General features: G+C 45.2%; 1 protein-coding gene across 7 annotated transcripts in view; it reads right to left on the bottom strand.

Moving 5' to 3' along the window:
- The window catches only part of ADAR (adenosine deaminase RNA specific), a 40,686-nt gene that overhangs the window by 8,232 nt on the left and 10,490 nt on the right, over nt 1-21,964 (bottom strand). For 3 of the 7 annotated variants that reach the window (XM_007118538.3, XM_007118540.3, XM_024116035.2), the window contains exons 2-6: nt 9,644-11,073; nt 7,600-7,783; nt 6,967-7,115; nt 6,240-6,384; nt 5,919-6,109 (exon numbers count right to left, since the gene is read on the bottom strand). In XM_007118538.3, coding sequence (XP_007118600.2) covers nt 5,919-6,109; nt 6,240-6,384; nt 6,967-7,115; nt 7,600-7,783; nt 9,644-11,073 — 2,099 coding nt within the window. Of the gene's footprint in view, nt 1-5,918; nt 6,110-6,239; nt 6,385-6,966; nt 7,116-7,599; nt 7,784-9,643; nt 11,074-14,428; nt 14,601-21,964 lie in introns of those variants that run through there. The other 4 variants (XM_007118539.4, XM_007118541.4, XM_024116033.3 and 1 more) reach the window with 4 other exon arrangements.

Genomic DNA, 21,964 nt, shown 5'->3' with positions numbered 1-21,964 from the left:
CGCGCAGGCTCAGCGGCCATGGCTCACGGGCCCAGCCGCTCCGCGGCACGTGGGATCCTCCCGGACCGGGGCACAAACCCGTGTCCCCTGCATCGGCAGGCGGACTCTCAACCACTGCGCCACCAGGGAAGCCCCTAAGTTGACTCTTTTAAAATGTAAACACGTTTTAAAAGGACACTTCATATCACTACTGTAAATGGAAAATGAGTATCACTTGCCATAAACTGAAGGTGGCTGTAAAACTGACTACGATAGAAATCATGTTTTAAATTCTGACAGGACACTATTGCTTGTAAAGGCTCTAGGCCTGTCTTTTATCATAGTTTAGCAAGTATTAAAGAAATACTAACACCACATGTGGACTTTCTTAACTAAAGCAAAAATGAGAAGGGAATGACTTTCTCCCTGCTTGCATCACTTTTTTAATGCTCTGTCTGATTTTTTAAGTACCTCACTCCATTTCTTCATTCATTTCCTGATTAGCTCAAGAGGACTTAACCTGGAGAAGTCAGAGTCAAGGTCAGCCTTAGCTCAGGGAACCACACCTTTATGAGGAGTTATTTTTTGATTCCTGGAGGCCTTGCGATGGCTAAGGGGAGTGGAGTGTACCCTGGGCACCGGTGGAGCAGCGAGGCAGGCAGTGCTGCTGAGGGGCCCTGCAGTTCCCCTCCCTTCCTGGCTGGGGATCTCCACAAACACATCAGAACATGATGGAGCAAAACAGCCTGGGCAGCTACCAGACAAGGTTTCAAGAATACTAGCTTTTAACCAGATCCTAATCTGCTTTGGGAAACCCAGCTTTGGATAATCCAACTGCATACAACAAAGGTTTCAGTATCAAGATTTATCAATCAGCTCAGGCAGTGAAAGGAATCAATCTTTATGTTCAGCCATACTGAGCCTCTCACTATTCCTTGCTTATCCTAAGTAGCTGAATGCCTTTGCCTCTTTCTTTGATGATGCTGACTGGTTTGTGCAGGCCAGTGGGTTAACGTTCAGCGGAGTGAAACAACAGTGGCATGAAAAGATGTTGAAGGGAGGGGATGGGGGCCAAACCATGTAGGATCTTGACCTGAGGGATCCAGGAGAATTTCATGAGTGTTCTATGTGTTTGAAAAGAGTATGAACTCTTATGCACAAAGATATATACATACATCCATATATACATATATACATGCACATACATACAAATATATATATGTATATATATAAAATAAAGTTTGTTAATTGTGTAACTAGAACCCATTAGAGCTGCACGGTCCAATATGATAGCCACTGGCCTCACGAGGCTATTAACTTTAATTAAAATTCAATACAACTAATAATTCAGTTCCTCAGTCACACAGCCGCATGTCAAGTGGTTGGCCTTTTTAGTGGAATGCTGGGGACAAGAGCCCAATTGGAATGTATTAAGGAAGTGAAGACAATGAAGACATTGACTACAAACAATTCTTTTGAGAGGTCTGGCTGTGAGGGGAGCAGAGAGATGAGGTGGTACCTGGAGGGAGATGTGGGGTCAATGGAAGGTTTTCAGACGATGGGCACGGGCATGTTTGTAGGCTGATGGGAATGATCCAACAGAGGGAGCAACCGATGATGAGAGAGGGAGATAACTGAAGGAGAGGAGAGAGGGAAGGGATCCAGGGCACAGGGATGGGAAGAAGGGTGCTTCCTGCATACTGGTACAGATGTGATGTACAGACGAAGTAGGAAGGTGGATTTGGTGATGGGAAGGTAAGGTGTTTGTCATTTGGTTATTGCTAATTTCTCAATTAAGTGTGAAGTAAGGTCATCAGAGTGAGAAAGAGGGGTTTTGTGGAAATTTGAAGAAAGAGGCAAAGGTCTGAAATGATTTTCTTAGAGTAGGAGAGAAAATGTAGTACAAAAATATAGTAGGAAAAATACCGGGGACTTCCCTGGGGCTCCAGTGGTTAAGACTCTGAGCTCCCAATGCAGGGGCCACAGGTTTGATCCCTGGTTGGGGAACTAAGATCCCACATGCTGCATGGCACAGCCAAAAAAAAAAAAAAAAAAAAAAAAAAATGCCAGGAAGAGGACAAAAGTGGGGGTGGGGGGCAAGTGACACTCCCTTACTTAAAACCCTTCAATGGCTCTCCACTGCTTGTGTGGCTGGAGCATAACATGGCCCACAAGGTCGACCCTCCAGTCTCATCTAGCATCAGGCCTCCACTGTGCTCTCTGCTCCACCCATACTGGCCTTCCTGCAGCTCTTTACCAGCTCTGTGGACTTGGGGGTACTATCTCCTTTGCCTAGAACCCTCCCTCTCTCTTGATCATCCCTAAGATCTCAGCTGAGGCTTCACTTCTCAGGGAAGCCCTCTCCCTGCTCCTTACAGAGTCAAGTCATGCTATGTAGATTCTCACCACATCATGCAACTCAAGCTCTTTATAATACATATCAAGTATGAGATCTTACATTTCTTTACATGATTATTGATTGATGTCTGACTCCTGTTCTAACAAATACAATGTCCTCTATAAATATCCGTTGAATGAATAAAGTAGGGAGACCAGGAGACTACTGCCTGGTTTAGGTGAGAGAAGACAGTGGCTTACCTGAGAGTGCTGACACGAGGTGGAAAGAGGAGGAAGGGAAGGGATCTGGGACAGAAATGGTAGGTTCAATAAGTAGAACTTAAGGATGGTTTGGCTGAAGGGGGTGAAGGGGATAGGGGAGATGGTCCCCAGGTTTTTGGCATTTTACTTAATGTGAAGCCTACATATTCCCTATTAGGAAGGCGCCTGGGTCACTTATCCTTTTAGTTGATGTTGCAAATAGGGTATTCTCTACTACGTTTTCTAACTGCTTATTACTATATACAGACAAGTTCTTGACTCTTATACATCGCTTTGTAGTCCCCTGCTCTCCTAAATTCTCCTTTGTCTCTAACATTTCTTCAGTTTTCTCATGAATATTCCAGGTATACTATCATATCATCTGCAAATAATGATAACTTTACCTCCCCTTTTCTCTCTTTACATTTACTTCTTTCTCTAAACTGACTGCATTAGCTGGTAATTCCAGAATGATATTAAATGACGATGACAGTGGCATCCACATCTTCCTCCTGACTTTAATGGGAACAGTTCTAGGTTCAATAATAAGTAAGCTGCTGACTTTGGACTTCAGACTTGTATGTTTATCATGTGAAGGATGTATTCAATAATTTCAATTTTCTTAACAGCTTGGTTTCTTAATCTGAATGGATGCTGAATTTTACTACACACCTTTTTGCAATCTCTGGAGATGATCATGTGGTGTTTCTCCTTTGACCTATTAATGTGGTAAATAATAATAATAATAAAAAAATATCTTAATGTAGACTAGTCTTTGCACTACATTGAGATACTATTTTTCGCATTTTAGAATGCTCACGGTGTAGAGGAAGAGATTCTTTATACATCGTTGGTGGAAGCAGAAACTGGTATAATTTCACTGGAGGGAAGTTTGGCAAAATTTACCAAAATTTTAAATGCACATATACATGTTATTCATTGCAGCCTATTTATAATACCAGAAGTTTGGAAACAATCCAAGTATTCATCAGTAGGGACTGGTTAAATAAATCATGATAAACGCCGTACACTGGAACACTATACTTTGTAGTTATATAGAAAGAATATAAAGTTACATAAAAAACTTTCTAAGATAACACTTTTATGTGTAAAAAGCAAGCTAGAAATCAATGCATATATGTATTTCTGTGTAACACAAGGGGGGAATATAATTGCTTGTATTTATATAAAGATACTCTGGAAGGATGTATAATAATGTAAAGTTACTACATGTTGGGTGTGTGTGTGTGTGTGTGTGTGTGTGTGTGTGTGTGTGTGTGTGTGTGTGGTGAGAATGAGCTTTTTATATTTTTATTTTTGAATAATATTTTTTATTTTGATAAACGCCGTACACTGGAACACTATACTTTGTAGTTATATAGAAAGAATATAAAGTTACATAAAAAACTTTCTAAGATAACACTTTTATGTGTAAAAAGCAAGCTAGAAATCAATGCATATATGTATTTCTGTGTAACACAAGGGGGGAATATAATTGCTTGTATTTATATAAAGATACTCTGGAAGGATGTATAATAATGTAAAGTTACTACATGTTGGGTGTGTGTGTGTGTGTGTGTGTGTGTGTGTGTGTGTGTGTGTGTGTGTGTGTGTGTGTGTGTGTGTAGGTAAGAGCTGGGTCAAAGTGAGAATGAGCTTTTTATATTTTTATTTTTGAATAATATTTTTTATTTTTCATAATCTATTACCTATTAAAAAAAAACCCTTCAAAACCAATGTACATGACTCATGGCCCAGAAATTCCACTCCTGAAAATTTATACTACAGACAAGTTTGTACATGTAAGCAAAGACATACAGTACAAGGATGTTCACTGCAGGAGTGATTCTAAGAGTAAGACCAAAACCAACCTGAATGTCACTGCAAGTTAGTTAAATAAATTACGCACGGTGGGGCTTCAAACAGAAATAACAACATTTTCCTTCTTAAACTAGGTGGTAAGTAGTTGGGTGTCCATTTTAAGAAGACCTTTTACCATCTCTTGCTTGATAAAGCAATTTAAAAATTGTAAGTATCTATTCAATGAAGCATTATGTGGTAGATATATACATGCTTATTTGTAATGACCTCTAAGACACACTGGTAAGTAAAGGAGTCAAGGGGTAGAACAGAAGATTATGATATATACTTACTTTAAAAAACAAAGAGAGGGCTTCCCTGGTGGCGCAGTGGTTAAGAATCCGCCTGCCAATGCAGGGGACACGGGTTCAAGCCCTGGTCCAGGAAGATCCCACATGCCGCGGAGCAACTAAGCCCATGAGCCACAACTACAGAGCCTGTGCTCTAGAGCCTACGAGCCACAACTACTGAGCCCATGTGCCACAACTAATGAAGCCTGTGTGCCTAGAGCCCGTGCTCCACAACAAGAGAAGCCACGACAATGAGAAGCCCATGCACCACAAAAATTGTAAGTATCTATTCAATGAAGCATTATGTGGTAGATATATACATGCTTATTTGTAATGACCTCTAAGACACACTGGTAAGTAAAGGAGTCAAGGGGTAGAACAGAAGATTATGATATATACTTACTTTAAAAAACAAAGAGAGGGCTTCCCTGGTGGCGCAGTGGTTAAGAATCCGCCTGCCAATGCAGGGGACACGGGTTCAAGCCCTGGTCCAGGAAGATCCCACATGCCGCGGAGCAACTAAGCCCATGAGCCACAACTACAGAGCCTGTGCTCTAGAGCCTACGAGCCACAACTACTGAGCCCATGTGCCACAACTAATGAAGCCTGTGTGCCTAGAGCCCGTGCTCCACAACAAGAGAAGCCACGACAATGAGAAGCCCATGCACCACAACGAAGAGTAGCCCCCACTCACCACAACTAGACTAGAGAAAGCCCGTGTGCAGCAACGAAGACCCAACACAGCCAAAAATAAATAAATAAATTTATAAAATAAATAAATAAATAAAATAAAAAACAAAGAGAAAGGAAAATGTGCTAATATGTGCATGGAAATTTCTAGAAGGACTCAGGAAACTGGTAATAGTGTATGAATCTGGTGAGGGAAACTAGAAGTCTGAGATAGAAATGAGACTTTTCATTGAGACATTTTTTCCAATCAGCTTGAATGATTTTCTATGTACATGTAAAAATTAAAATTAGTTTAAAAAAATTAAAAAGGCTCACGCTCACTGGAAGAGTGGCTGTCTTCTCAAGATGGCTGATCTAGTGTCTTCTCGGAGCCCCTGGGGACAGGGCTCCCTCAACATGCCCCTCCTGTCATTCACAGCTAATGCACATCCTTTCTTTCCCTGGGTTACAAGCTGTCCCCACTCTGTGACACACGGCTGTAGCCAGGACAGGAACACTCACTTGGGCTCGTGAGGAGGTCCGGACTGGTCGACCAACTTGAACTCAGCAGCAAAGCCATGGGAGCGGGCGTACTCTAACAGGCCGCCCACAGGGTTGGTGTTCAGGTATCTGACGAGCTCGCTAATCCTCCTGACCTTGTTGGGCATCACCGATTCCAAGTTATCAAATGATTCCGTGTTCATACTTCCGGGCTGAAGGAGAATCATCCAGACAAAGAGGAATCATAAGCACTTAACAGAAACTCTGAGGGACTCATGGGCAATCCTAAGACACTCAGTTGCTAAAAATGACCTGTATCCTTTGAGTAGAAAAAGGCCCCACCTGGTCATCAGAAGATGTTGAGCTGGTCGCCTCCCCTTGCAGGGCCTTCATGGCTTCCTCTGCAGCCATCTGCTTTGCCACCTTCTTGCTGGGGGCACTGGCAGTGGGGAAAGTATGGGTTCCCATTGCAACGCAGTACTGGAACCTGACAGGAGATGAAAGGAGAGGATTAAACTAGTTTTGATGGAAGACCTTTACCTAGCCTTTGTCAGGTTGTCATCCTTTACGACTTGTAATTTCCTTGCACACATCGCCTCTGTGCCTTGGCTCACGCAGTCACTTCTGCCTTGAAGAGCCGGTGCCTTTCACCCTCCTCCTGCCCCCAGTCTCTCTTAGCCTGGCTGACCCCTATTCAACATTTTTAAGCATCAACCTAATTTCACCTCCTCCAGGAACCCTTCTCTTGAACATGTAAGTCTGCAGAGCCTCATAGCAGAGAGCTTCTCAGGTACGCCCGGGTCTTGCACCTTTTAGTCCCACCACCAGTAACCTCCAAGCCGTGTATCTCCCTTGTGCTTGGTCCCTGCTTTGCCCTTTGAACTCCTAATCCCAGATTCTCTGCTCCACAAGCAGCAACCATGCTCTCAAGGCCCCCCATTTTCCATATTGAAAACAGGAGTGATTGCTCAGTGAAATAATCTGCCATCTCTGAGGAGGCAAAGAAGAAAATGTATCTCTCTCTTTTTTGAGAAAACCTCAGCAGAGATACATGATACAAGAGATGTACTTGGGGTCATGGGCAGGGCCTTCTCTGGATAGGAGGCGGAATTCACAGGAGCTCCCCAACTTGTGCACACACTCAAGCAATGTAGTGACGGGGTTCTTCCCAGAAAGGAAGGATGTTGCTGAAGGGATGGTAGTCTGGGACTCTGTAGTCTGGAGAAAATGAGAGACAAAAAAACAAAAACAAACTGAGAAAACACTGGCTATTCCATCACAGCAGAGGGAATGGGGATGGGAGAATTTCTTTTGGTCAACTGCATGTTTGGGGCTGGCTTTCTAAAGGAAGAGGGTTGTGGAGGTTTTCTAGGCCTCGCAGGAAACAGTAGTTATTTAAATGTTCTTCGTCTCATTTCTTATCTGCCAAGAGAAGGAGATTGGATTCAATAATTTTTAACGTCTCTTTCAACCCTGAAATTCTGCAATTCCAGTTAGGTTGGGAGGGGGCACTAGAAGGGGAGCTGGGTATGAGAAGAGGAAAGGTGGGCTGGTGAGGCAGGGTAGAGGGGAGAGTGGGAAGCTGACTCTGAGACAGTGGGTTGGGTAGGCTGAGATTGTTTCAAGAGGGTCAGATGAAGTTCTGATAACTTCACAGACTTGGAGAGTGAACTGATGTCCTCCCAGAGGGCAGGACACCTACCTTCTCTGATTCTTTCTCCGAGGAACAGTAGTATGATTCTTCTGATCTTCCACTGTCTTTGGCTTTAGCTTCCTCAAGCAGAATTGTCATGGCTTTCATAGCTGCATCCTGCTTGGCCACTTTCTTGCTGCCAGCTTCAGCTGGGGGAAACTCTCGGCCACTGATGACAACTTGGAATTTAAATCTTGATGGAAAGTGATTAGATGTGTGAACACTAGTCTAGGCCATCCCTTCTGCCCTCTCCAAAGAGATCTTCACCCTGGAATTTCCTGCTACACTAAGGGGCTTGTTGACTTGTGAAGGAGATGGAGGATAGGCCAAGGGACTCCTGTCCCTTTGGAGGCTCAGCCTGTTCCTATTTTTTTGGAAACAAAGCAGCCAGTGACTCTCTTTCCAAGCTCATTAGAGCAAACATAGCCACGGGTGATAGGAAACTAGCTCAAGGGAAACCCACTATCTTTTAGCAATGAATTAAGATCAAGTCTGTACAAAAAATGATGAGCTAAAATCACCATTACAGTCTTGTTAGCAACCAAAGAGGCTTTACCCTAAAGCCATGGTGGTAGACCTGGCCACCTCAAGGGCAGCTCCTAAGGAAAGCGAAGGCTTCTTACAGCGCAGTCTCACACTCCCCAGACACCTACAGGGATCAGATACCTGCCCCTTTTGGGGGCCTCTTTTCGTCCCCAACCTACCCTCAGAGATACACCACTCTCATGGTTTCTTTTGAGTCATCCTACAGCTCTATTTGTCTGATGCCTGAGATGAAAGGAATTTCCCCTTGTTATGCAGAGAACCAAAAAGTATTTGTTCTAGGCCCCTGGACTTAGCTTAGACCGCCTCTGTTCAAGCTTTCATATTTGTTCAGCTCTTTGCTCAATCTGGGATTTCATTTAGAAAAGTAGGTCAAATTTCTTATTTCCTGGGTCTTCTGAAATATTTGAGCATGGCATCAATGTTTCTTATAGCTGGAGTCCAAAGAAAGGTTAACCACAAAACCCACTGCTGTTCCCCAACTCTGGGAAGGGGGATGGTGGGAGAAGAAAGAGAATGACGGCCATCCAGTCTCTACCCCAGATAGAAGCACACCAGTCCTGGCCCTGTCAGCTTCTGGACAGATGCACCCCCTCTTCCTAACAGCTCTCCTGCAATGCCATCTCAGTGTCATGAAGACGGTCAGGATAAGGAGGAAGGGTCACCGCTGGGAATCCTTACCCTGAGACACCAGCCTACGGTTAATGTAAAGGTTAGTGGGGTTCTCTGCTTGCCCCACTGGCGTGCGGTCACTCAGCTTCAGTGGTTTCAGCTCTCCGCTAGGCCCTGCAGCAGCTCCTGGGCCCACCTGTCTTCCTCAATCTGTCTGCTGGCTTGGAAGAGCCTATGGTGCAGGGCCGGGCCAGCTGTCTGAGTGAGGTAATTTCTGATTTCACAGCTTAGGAGCAGCAGCAAGTGCTAGCCCACCCATCTGTGCAGAGGCGGTGTGTAAAATTAGAACCACCACCTTCAACAGGCAGGCAGCCGTGCACTCTACAGCATCCTTTTCCTACGGGAGCTGAGCAGGAGCGGGGTGGGGAGGTGCGGTTTGGACCCGCTGCTACTTAGCAGCACAACCCACCCTTACTCTCTGTGTGCAGCCTGCCGCTACCCACCTGTTCCTGCACCCCCTGAGGGACTCAGCTCGGGGGGGAGAGAGGACGGCACATGGAAGGGGGCGGGAAGGGCGTCAAGTCTTCATTACCTCTGGCCTTAGGAGGCAGGCATAACACTGACACATGGCAGCTAATCATCTCCAAAGAAGCTTCATTTTAGCCAAGGCTGCCAACCTCCCCCTTGCTCAGCCAACATTTTGGCTGGGCCGAGGTCTACATTCCCTGCTCAAGATGTGGAGGAAGGGCCAGACAAGGGTGATTCAGCCCACAGCCAGAAAAAAAGAGGGAAAAGACAGGGGCCACCAACTGGCACTGCTCACGAGTCAGCCGAGACTCCATCAGGAGCAAGAGTGCCTGACCCCAACCTTAGGCACAAATCCTGGGTGGTCTCTTACCGAGGTTCATGGGGTGGTCCACTCTGCTCTATCAGGTTGAACTCACAGGTCTGACTAGCGAACTGAGCATATTCTAACAGGCCACTGATGGGGTTCTTCAGCTGGCACTCTGTCAGTTTCTTGTAGGGTGAACACCGTGGTAAGCCATGACTGTAGAATGAGGGCATCTCCATGATGGCTCGAAACTCACCTGGTGCCGCGTGGATACTATTCAAGTCATCTGGGATGTCATCTGTGGCCCACTGGCCATTTTCAAAGTCAACATACCCTGTTTTGGAGGGGCCATTGTCATGAATAGGTGGTTTCAGTTTTATTGGTTCTGGTGTGACCTCTTGCCTAGTTTCTAACTTTACGACGGGTTCCTGCCCATTCTCCACTTTTTCTGTGGTGACCATGCTGTTTGAGGCATCTGACGCAGGTAAGTTGTAGGTGGGGAGCTCTGCGATTTTTCTGGTCTCCTGGATAGCAGCTTGAGTGGTTTCTGGAACGCTGTTCGTGTTTCTCTTGATCTGTATCCTCTCCCGCTTCTTATCGGTCAAATGCCATATGGGAGGGGTCGTCCCTTGCCTGTAGACGTCCCCCTGCCTTTCCAAGTCAATCAGCACGGCAGTCACATCTCGGGCCTTGGTGAAGCCAATGTTTTTAGCCAAATTCAGGGCAGAGGAGTTGGACACATTAAACAGGTAATCGCAGATCTTTTCCTTGATCTCAGCCATGTCGAGAGGCTCAGGAGGATCTTCCAAGCCAGATGTGAGGCTTCTGTCTTCAGTTTCCAAACTGAAGTCTGAGCTTGGAGCTCCCTGGCTATGACTGTCTGCTCTCGCTACTTGGCTGGGCTGGTTCCAAGCCTGAACCGGAACTGAAAGTCTCCACAAAGGGGGCGTTCCTGCCTCCCGATGCAGCTTACCCTTCTTTGCCAGAGAGTATAAAACTCGATTGATTTCCTTCTTTTGGGTTTGGAGCTTCCTGGCCAGATCATGCGCTGTGGTGGCCTTCCCTTCCCCAAGCTCCTCCAAGAGCTCTAAGATCCTTTGTTCCTGATCCTGGCTGATAGTCAGTTCCTGGAAACGTGAGGAGAGCCTATCAACACCTCTCCATGGCCGAACCCGGCCACGTGGGAAAGGATGCTGGAACCCTCTTGGGAGCACCTGGCTTCTGAGAGGCACGCCCCTGGGAACACCCGGGATCTCAAGGTACCCGCCTCTGGCAGGTGGTCCTGGAAACCTTGGCCCGAGTCCAGGGAGGAACAGTGGCAGTGATGGTGCCTGCTTTCCAATTAGGGGTGCTTCTGGGAGTTGCCCCTTGAGAAACTCTATTTGCTGGAGCCGGAAACCATTAGGATAAGATCCCAGCCCTGGCTGCTGGTGTCTGAGCTTGCTGTGCTCATAGCCTTGAACGGGATGCGTTTGGTATCTGTAGAGGGAACACCCCTGCAGAACAAGATGGAAAAGAAAGTGAATTAGGACTGCAGCAGCGAGCCTGTCCCTCCCCCCTGCCTGGGGTGGGTGTGAGGGCTGCACCTGATTCCTAATAAGCTGAGAAGGCAAGTGAGACGGGGGCTTGTGACCTAGCTAGGGTGGCCCGCCCACCTCATAAGTACTACCTGTGGACCCGACAGAGGGAAGAGATGGAAGAGCAGGAAGCAAAACGTATAGAGTCACAGTGCTCGCCGTTCTGGTAAATGGGTGGCGGTCTGAGAGAAGATGGCATAGCTTGTGGCCTACAGAACGGGGTTCTGAAGACACGCTGTGGAAGCGGCTATTGGGAAGTAGCTAAGGGGGTGTGGGAGGCTAGGGCTGAGGTGTCCAGGAAGAGACGCTGCCAACTTCGCACAGCCAGGGGAGCCTGGTGGTTTGGGTAGAAGTGCCCAGTGTCCCTTCCAAGCCCGGGCACCACACTGAAGGACGAGAACCATGTGCCTTTTTTCTAAGGACAAAAGGGACCCTGGGGGTGTCAGTAAATATCTTGCTGTCCGACCCCGGGGCTTGCATATCTAGGAACAGTGATTCCTCAGGCTCACATTCCCCTTGTCTGATTCTCCTGAAGGCTACAGGGACCTGCAGGCAGCCTTTCTTCAATAACTTCAGCCTTCTACTCCCCAACCCCTGCCCCCTGTCACAATGAGGGGATTTTAGCACTCTTGCTGGTCAAGCTCACAGCATGCTCGCTGCACATCTCCTTACTGCGGCTCCAATGATGGCCACCTCCACCTTTTCAGCCACATAACTGGCTCCTCATTCAATCTCACTGTTACTTGAGCCAGGTCATTATCAAACCTCAAACCCTGAAACTTTTCCAGGGTCAGTGAACTTTCTGTAAAGGGCCGGAGGGGCATTCAACTGTAGCACAAAAGCAGCCACAGGCAAAGTGTAAAACTTCCTTTACAAAACCAAGGGGAAGGCTGCACGTGGCCCGCAGGCCACAGTTTGCAGACTCCTGCTCTTCTCAGCCAGCAACTTTCCTGTTTCTACCTCCACCCCTGTAGCTGCGGGTCAGGCACCCCTGGTTTGTCTCCATTCTGGCTTCACACACCTCCTCATTCAGCCTGGATCTCATGGTCAGTTCCCTTCACCACCACTACATTCCAGTGCAACGTGCCTGCTTTTCCCCCTCCTGCCACCTATTACAACTCGCTACAGATCTCTCTAAATGCCACCTTCTTCAGGAGACTTCCGACTCCCCCCCTCCATGAGAGTTTCCGCTCCTTGAACTCCTCCCATCCACCACCTGTTACACCACTTACTTTACCTTTTATCATAGCTGATTTTTTTTTTTTTTTTTTCTTTTTGTGGTACGCGGGCCTCTCACTGTTGTGGCCTCTCCCATTGTGGAGCACAGGCTCCGGACGCGCAGGCTCAGCCGCCATGGCTCAAGGGCCCAGCCGCTCCGCGGCATGTGGGATCTTCCCGGACCGGGGCACGAACCCGTGTCCCCTGCATCGGCAGGCGGACTCTCAACCACTGTGCCACCAGGGAAGCCCAGCTACTGATTTTTTTAAATGGCACATATAGATTGTAGTGTGTCTGAAAGGTGATTAACAATTATTAGGTGCCCTAGAAATTATATTCAGCTTTCCACTCTCAATATTCCCCATGTAGTATTGATGGGGGGCTGCAGTCAACTCGACAGTAAGCCCCTGGGGGACAAGGACTACACTTCAGTTATCTTTGCATCCCTAGCACCTAAGGCAGCACCTGGAACAAAGCTGATCCTGAACCAATGTCTGCACGAACAAGACATCACTAGACATGAATTCCATCTCTTTTCTTGCTCCTCTTGCTGCACACAACCCCCCTACCCCCACCTGGGGCCGAGGTATATGTGAGTACAGACAGTAAGTGCCTGGCTCACAGGACTCAAAAGGATACACAAATTTGTTAACAATAGTTATTTTAGGGAAAAATTAGAGGGAGATTATTTTTTCTTTATACCCCCTAAAATCTCCTAAAAGCGAAACCAAGCCAAACCACCACTTGAGAACAGCCATTTGGAGGAGAGCCACTGAATGGCAGGTGAGAGCAAAGAAAGTGAGAAACCAACCTCCATGGTGATCATTCCTAAATCCCTCAACATCTCCACTCACCCAACTTCATGCCTATATACTATACAAACTATGTAACAAGCCACTTAACATTCAGTGCTCTGCAAAATTTCACTTTAATCTATTCTCATATATTTAGGATTAAGAGACAAGCCCCCCACCTTTACCGCATGGGCTCCAAAGGGTAATATATTGGTTTGCATAAAGAAATGCTTTTCCTGTAAGTCAGGTGTCCCTAATCCTTTTAAAGAAGGGAAAAATATATATACACATGCACACACATATGTATGTATACATACCACACACACACACACACATATATACGTGTGTACATATACTTTATAAATATTTAAAATCGAGGTATATTTACATACAGTAAAATGTACTGTTTAGTGTATAATTCTATGAGTTTTGACCATATAGATTCAAAGCACACACAGCCTTATAACTACCACTCAGATCAAGATGTAGAACATTTCCATTTCCCAAAAACGTTTTCTCATGCACTTTGCAATCAATTCCTTTCCCCACACACAGCCCCTGTCAACCACTGATCTGTCTTCTGTCTTTAGCTTTGCTTTTTCCAGAATATCATCTAAATGGATTCATACAGTATGCAGTCTTTTGAGTCCAGCTTCTTTTGCTTAACATCATGAATCTGAAATTTGTCCATGTTGTTGCATATAGCAATAGTTACTGCCCTTTTTTGCCGAGAAGTTTTCCATTATACTGATATACCAGTTTTTAGAGATAATGAATAAAGCCACTATAAACTTTCTCCTACAGGTTAAGAAGGAGCGGAGACGCTAAAAGTAAAGCATGTTGTCCAAGTGGGGCTAAAGGAGGCGTGGGCAGCCATGGGGTCCTAGCAGAGAAGCAGAGGGGGACTGTCTTGACCTGGGCTCAGGCCTTGTTCCTCAGAAGGGGGGAGGGGAGTGCATTTTCCCCACAAACCCTCTTCCACGCCTTGCTCGACACAATTAATTAGCAAGATACAAATTCCTAAATTCCTAGAACATAAATTTTGCTTGGCAAGAAAACACACACACACACACACACACACACTCTCTCTCTCTCTCTCTCTCTCACACACACACACACACACACACACACACACACACACACACACACACACACAATGCGCATATATCATGCATGAAAACAGGAGCGTAGGGAGGTATAAGATGAGCCAGGGCGAGCAAGTTGCAGGTGGCCCGCTCTGGGATCTGACCCCAGCGGCTTACCTGCCTCGGGTCCATGGCGCGCCCGAGGCATGTCCCGGTGTCCGCCCGCCGTGACCCTCCCCGAGAGGGACCCTTCCCAACGCGGGTCGTCAGCCTCCAAGACCCAAGAGGCGCCTCTGGAATCGGGACAAACCCAGGCAGGCAGGGAGCAGGGCTGTGAAATGGCTCCGGTTCAATTTCACTTTCGTTTCTTCAGAAGGACCTCCCTCTTTGGAAAGTTTGGCCGAGGGGCGGCGCTTGGGCAAAGCTAGCGTGAGCCGTCTGGTTTCACTCCGGTAACAAGTTTAATCCCGTCCTTGCATGAGAACTGGGCAAGATACTCTTTTTTAGGAAAACAGCTATAAATACTGAGCTCATTATTCCCCTCACGGCCTTCAAACGGAGAACAAAGCCACCCTGCGAAGCCTAGCGCTGGAGAAACAGCCTCAGGTTCTGTCCTCTTACTCCCAGGTCCACACTAACGTGACCTACGTACTCACTGTGGACTTTACTCATACTCTAGCATATTAACTGACGCGACCACTTAACAGCCAGTATATAGTAGCAAGATAATGATACCAGCAACTGAACAGTAAAGGATCTACATCATAAAACCATCCCACCTTTCAGCATCCACCATCCAGGCAAGGGTCAAATCCTTTACAGGCCTGATCTCTCTCTTTTTTTCTTGGACGCGCCAGTGCGCCCTGCAGTGCAAGTGCGGAGTGTTAACCGCTGGACCTCCAGGGAAGACCCACCTTATCTCCTTAATCTTCACAACACCTCTGCCAGGTAGGCATTATTCCCAAATTACAGATGTGGAAATGGAGGCTCCACTGGGACCATGCTGCTGCTAAATCCAGGTCTGACTGCGGAAAGTCACTCTACACTTGATCAGGTTACACCATGGCTTTCCAAAAGATAACTTTTGTTATCAATGGACTTCATGATCAGGCTTTTATATCTGCTCTGTTTTGTCCAAGATGTCTAGGAAAAGATTCTGTAGATCAATTCTATTGCTCAACAGCTCCCCTCCCCCCTCATCTGTGAGAAACTTCTTTTTCTGTATTTAATTTCAATTTTATCCCCACTGTGTGAATGAAAAATATTGCCTGCCATATCAGTAAACAAAGGATGTTGCAGCCATCAAGCCATCATATTACAGCCACCACGACAGTGAGCCCTGAGGGAACTCAGGATGAGAAAACACAGGATATATCTGGTTTTCTTTAATTAACAGTAATCTGTTGATGTTCTGACTACCTGGTCTTTGTTGCAAAAACTCCTATATATCCTGGCTCCCTCCCTTGCCTCTTTGGAGCAGCCTCTCAGAGTTATCTTAGATGCTGTGTCCTGGGCTTAAGTCCTCAGTTTTGTTCACCAAATAAAACATAACTCTCAACTTTTAGGTTGTGCATTTTTTTCAGTCGACAACCGCTTATGAGATTTACAAGGCAGTCCCTTCACAGCACTGTCTCCAGCTGATGCCCTTTCTCACTGTCCTCTCACTCCATTCACCCTAAGTGTTAGCCCCCCTCCCCAACTTCTCATTTCTAGTGTGGCATGTAGTTTCCCTCTCCATGCCTTTGCGCATTCTATTTCTTTGCCTTGAATGTACTTCCTCCACTGCTTCCGGTGAAAGTCTTTCAAGATCTGCTTCAAATATTACCTCCTAGGGAAGCTTTGCCCCACTCTGGGTGGGGGAGTGGGTGCAATTTGTGCGTGGTTCCTTATTTTGTGCTTCTCTCTTACTCAACACTTACCCCTACTAGAGCACTTTCACCATCCTCCAAAAATGCCTCATTCATTCATTTAACAGAGACTTTATTTACTAAGCACCTAATGTGTGCCAGATACTGTGTAAAGCACTGAGGACATGACACAAATAAAAGTCCTGTCCCTTCAGCTAACAGTCAGCCTAGTGGAGGAGACTGATGCGTCAACGATTATCACAATGTTATGAACTACTTGTTTAAGTATCTGCCTTTAGAGCTGTAAAGTATACTCCTTGGGGCAGGGAACATCCCCACATCCCCTGCATAGTGACCTTCAGAGTTATAGTTAGTTGACTGAATAACCGACTGCTCAGTAGAAAAAACAATGGGCAAAACAGTGACACGGGAATGTCACAAGAAGAAATTAAAAATATCAGCACACATAAGAAACAGTGCTCAATCTCATCATGTTAGGGAAATGCACAGCAAAGCCTCAGTGAGTTACTGTCCATCCGTCAAACAGGCACACTAACCATCTGATCAGAGCAGGTGGGAGCAGGGGGGAAAGCAGAGCAGCTCCTAGTCGCCACAGGAAACCTGGGAAAGGTGTGAATGTACACGCCCTGCAATTCAGCAATTCCACTCCTAGACCAGGATACACATACAAGAAGTTGGTAGTTGCATTATTCGTAATAGCTCCCAACCTGAAACAACCCAAATGTTCATCAAAAGGAAAATAGATAAATGGTGGCATTTGCCTATGATAGAATATTATACAGCAGCAAAAATGAAAGAACTATAACCACATGCAACAAGGTGGCTAATTATCTAAACATGACACTGAGTGAAAGAAGCCATATACATACTACATTGTTCCACTTACATAAAGTCCCAAACCAGGCAAAACAACTACAGTATACACTGCATAAAAGACAGGACGGTGGTTATCTCTAGGGAGGGAGGAGGGGTTTTGCCTGGGAAGGAATGTTCTGGGTGCTGGTGATGTTCTAGTTCTTGATTTGGGTGGTGGCCACATATATGGCTCTCCAATAATTAAGTTATACACTGACGCTTTATGTACCTTTCTGTATGTATGTGCTGTACTTCACAATTTTAAAAGGTTAAAAACAACAGCAAACTCTCCCTGTAGCAATTCCAGCTTACCTCTCCATGTTCTACTTTTCATTTAAGTATGATGAAATGAGTTACGTCTTACCTCTGCTTTCTTGCCTTCAAGCTAAACAATCCCAAAGCCTTTAACCCTTCTACAAGAATGATCCAGGGACTTCTCTGGTGGTCCAGTGGTTGAGAATCTGCATTCCAATGCAGGGGACGCGGGGTCAATCCCTGGTCTGGGAACTAAGATCCCACATGCCGCGGGACAACTAAGCCCGCACGCCACTACTACTGAGCCTACGCGCTCTAGAGCCCGCGCGCCACAACTAGAGAGAAGCCCGTGTGCCACAATGAAAGATCCCGCATGCCGCAACTAAGACCTGACACAGCCAAATAAATAAATAAATTTTTAAAAATTAAAAAAAAAAAAAAGAAGATCCAGAGAAGCAGTAATCACAGCTACTGTGCACGGGAAGCTGCACCGCTGCTGCCTCCATGGCTGTGAATCGAACCTAGGATGCAGGGGTGAAGCAGGGAGGGGAAATATGTTTCCTAAACAGAGGTTCGGTTCATGCCTTGAAAGAACAACAACTGCTCTTGTCATTTAATCTCAGCAGCTCGAGTAACTGCAGAGAGTTATTCATAAACATTTCATCTCCTCCCCATCAGGGATTGTTTCAGCTCCCACAGGGTTGTGAGGTGGTGACATCAGTCTTTGTGCTGTTCTATCGTAGGGGCCTGAGGAGTTGGATGAAGCTCTTTTAAAAATTAACCAAAAGTAACGGGTTGATTGCAAAAAGTTTCAGAAAATACAGATGGCAAACACTGTCAAAGTTACCCCTAAATCTCCATTGTTAATTCACTGGTGTCCACCCTTGCTGTTTCCCCTGTGCATAAAGCCTCCATGGACACACAGGCGCAGCTCTCCTAACACTGGGGCTCACCTCCCCAGGAGCCTGTGAGTGTCTGCTGCTCAGCTGTGAAGTAACCCCAAATGCAAGACCTCCTGTGAACATACTACCTAGGGCTACTTGCTAACAATCACCTAGGTGATTAAGAGTTACCATCTAAAATTAGGTATTACAGAAAAAGCCCCCCATTCAGTGTTCTCAGAAATCTGGCTGCCACATAACACTGCCAAGCTCTGGCTCCATGTGTGCCTTCAGGGGCCTGGACTTCACCAATTATGGGGAAGGACGCATTATCATCTGGGCTACTGGGTTGGTTTTAGTTTCCAGTCCCTGCTATTCTTTCTTTTAAACTATAAATATAACTGTTAGTCTTCTTTGTAATGATTAATTTGTCTTGCGGATATTCTGTTTAACCTTACTGTGTGCAGGGGTGCATGTTTACAACAATAGTCTTTTTAGTCTGTAATTTCCTATAACCAGACTTTACTGCACATATGGGCTACATCCAATTGGATCATCTATCTACCTACTGTAAAGCAGATGTCTGCAAACTCCTTCAATATTTGCTCATACAGCAGATACTGCAACAGAAATGTACTGACTGTGAATGTGTGCTACTGAACTTGCAACACATTATCAAAAAAGTAATGAATTACTGAGGTATTTTTAAGTACTAGGGCACTATTTTAGAATAGGATCTGTACAAAAATAAACTCATGTTCTTATCTTAACTCCTAGGAAATACATAACAAGCAATTCATAGAGTTGCTAGGCATAAATTTATTGCCTTCCTTTTTTTGTTGTTTCTCTTTCAATATTATCATTGGGTTTTTTATTCCACTAAACAGCTACTGCCACATGAACATAATTTTCACAATTTACAGGGTCTTCCTATAATAACCCGACTTGCTTTGATAACCTATAAGGCAGAATAGCAAAGTTGCTCAACTGGCTGAGCAGTGCCCCACAGCTGTCTTTATGCTCATTTATATTCTATTGAGGTTAATGAAGAATGGCTTTTGAAGTTACAAGAAAGCAAGAGATGCCTCAGGTACCCCCAGAAGAAAGAGGTCTCCAGAAGTGGGTTAAGTGCCTCTACCCAAAGTTACCCAGTAAATGAAAGAAGAAAATGGTATTTATCAACCATTTATAGGCATTGTGATAAGTATTACCATATTTTAAAGATATATTAGTAATAATGTCAAAACAATACTACTAATAATGGCTAACATGCCTGTGCTGAATATTTTACATGCAAGTTTAAACAGGGAATGTACGTTTAGTCTCATAACCACCCCACAGGATGACTCTACATAGCTTGTGGTCTCATGCAGTAAGTCCTGACACCCTGAAACCACCTCTTCCATGCTAGATTGGTCTGGCATGCAGTACCTGACTGACGTCTAGTTTGGCTCTGGCCAGCAAAGAGGTTCAGCTACTGGGCCACACTTGGGTTCCGCTGAGCCAGAGTCCAAAGGGGGGACTTCCCTCTCACTCTTGCCTTCTCTTTCTTCTCACCCCAGGACCTAGCCTATGAGTAGCTGGGCTCAATCCCAGCTTCCTGCAAGGGCAATGTCCCCATCTCCATGGCTTGTAGGAAGCAGAGGGGACAAGTGCAGTCCTGTTCTAGGCAGGCCCGAGGGCAGCCTCTGCCTCCAAGTTCTGCAGTGCTTCCTGGGGAAGTGGGCCGATTTCAGCAACAGCCAATTGCAGAAAGCTGACTTGCCAAGTGGCCAATTCCCTGAAGAACCAATTTACTAAACTACCAATATGCTGACTTTTACCTTTTTCTTTAAGCTCTCTAGTCTTAATTTACCAGTTTTTACTCTTTCTTCACAACAGTATTAGAGGAAATGTACTCTGCCCATCTCCCTGAAGCTGAAGAGCTGGAGATTGAGGAGGAGACCGGGGGACAGTGCGAGGGGGCAAGGTTGAGGGGCTTTTGTGGAACTGAATTTCAGCGTATTGATTTTCTGAGAATTGACCTAGAGTTATTTCCAGGTGACCACAATCTTCTTCCCAAAGGGAATGAATAAGGCTTTGCTATTCCTAACATATGACTTTAAAAGCATTTCCTTCAGCATCGACAAGTTCAGAAAAATTTCCATCTACGCACACAGAGGTGAAGGTGCGTGAAGACGGTGAGTGAAGACAGTGAAGACGTAGCAGAGAGAGATTTGAAGACACTGGCCTTGAAGGCTGGAGTGATAAGGCCACAAGTCAAGCAATGCAGGCAGCCACCAGAAGCTGGCAGGGGCAAGGACCGATTCTCCCGTAGAGGCTCTGGAGGGAGCACAGCCCTGCAACACCTCGACTTCTTCCCAGTGAACTGACTTCAGATTTCTAGCCTCCAGAACTGTGAGAGAATAAATTTCTATGGTTTTAAGCCACCAAATCTGTGGTAATTTGTTATTGCAGCTGTAGGAAACTAATACACCATCCTCGACAGGCTGTGCACATCAGGGAGCTCCGGGTACAGGACTAGCACAGACCTTGCTGTGCAGCCAGGGATTTCTGCATTTGGGGCTATCAAGGAAAAAGGCAGCAACAGACCAGCAGACCAGCTGGCACAGACGATGTGCACAGCCACAATTTCCACTTTTTTGTTAAACCAAACAGTACAGCCTTCTCATTACTGTCCAGCAGAACGAGAGCTTTTTGTTTTATTTGAAGAAAAGGATATTTCTGTAATATAAGAAAGACTACCTATCATAAACTGACGGCCAATATCATATTTAAAATGGAATAGTTAGGCATTCCCACTAAAATAAGAAATAAAATAAGGAGGGCCACCATTACCACTGTTATCTTATCTCCTCAATTCTGAGATGTACTCCAAACATTTCTGATATTGGGATGTGAATTACATGCATTTACATTATATATCGGTATATTTTGACTAGTAGCCCCTAAAAGCTATTATTGAATTGATAGCATGTTCTTATGCACAATGGTCTTAGAATCAAAGAAATATGGTATTTAACATTATTTTGAAAATCCTAGCATATTCTATAACACAAAACAGAAATAAGAGATAAACTATTAAAAAAGGAAAGAAAAATATTATTTGCAGATGATAATATCATAACCTTGTTGATCCAAGAAGATGAAATGAAAACTCTTGGACCACCATCAGTTAAGGAATATGGCGGGATATAAGAGAAATATACAGAACACAACCCTTCCTTGTATGAAAAATACTATATTCTTAACAGCAAATAAAACATTAAAAAAGAAAAGGGAAACATCTGGGAATATGAAATAAGAAATGTGAAGAGCCTACATGTGGAAAAGTACAAAACTCTGTTGAGGAATACCTGTCTTAAATAGAAGGATACACCAGCTCCAAATGTGATGGCAGAATAGTTTATGAATGCCAATTAGTGCCAAATTAAATAACAGTTTGTTGCAAATCCTAATGAGGTTAGGGGCAGTAAGGAGTGGATAGCTTATAAAATGATTAAAGTTCAAGTGCAAGAACAACAGGCAAGAATAGCCAAAATATTTTTAAAAAGAGGACAGCCATACTGATTAAATCAAAGCAGTACTGGTATAATACAGGAATGGAGCTACAGCCTAATAGAGCAGAACCACTTTTCCCCCAATAGACCCAAGTGTGTGTACAGATCCAGTGCATGACAGAAGCCAAAAGCAGCAGTGAGGGGAAGAAGGAAGATGGACCTTGGCTAATTGATAGGCTTTTAGGAAAGAAAGATCTATTCAGTCTTGCCTTACAGTAATAAACCAAAATAAATTACAAATGGATTAAAGGATTATTTGTGAAGTATTTTAAATAAAAACACTAAAAACCAAAG

The sequence above is a fragment of the Physeter macrocephalus genome, chromosome 4, assembly GCF_002837175.3.
Source record: "Physeter macrocephalus isolate SW-GA chromosome 4, ASM283717v5, whole genome shotgun sequence".
NCBI lineage: Eukaryota > Metazoa > Chordata > Mammalia > Artiodactyla > Physeteridae > Physeter > Physeter macrocephalus.
Note: the sequence above shows the minus strand (reverse complement) of the source record. Positions and strands in the feature narration are given on the sequence as shown.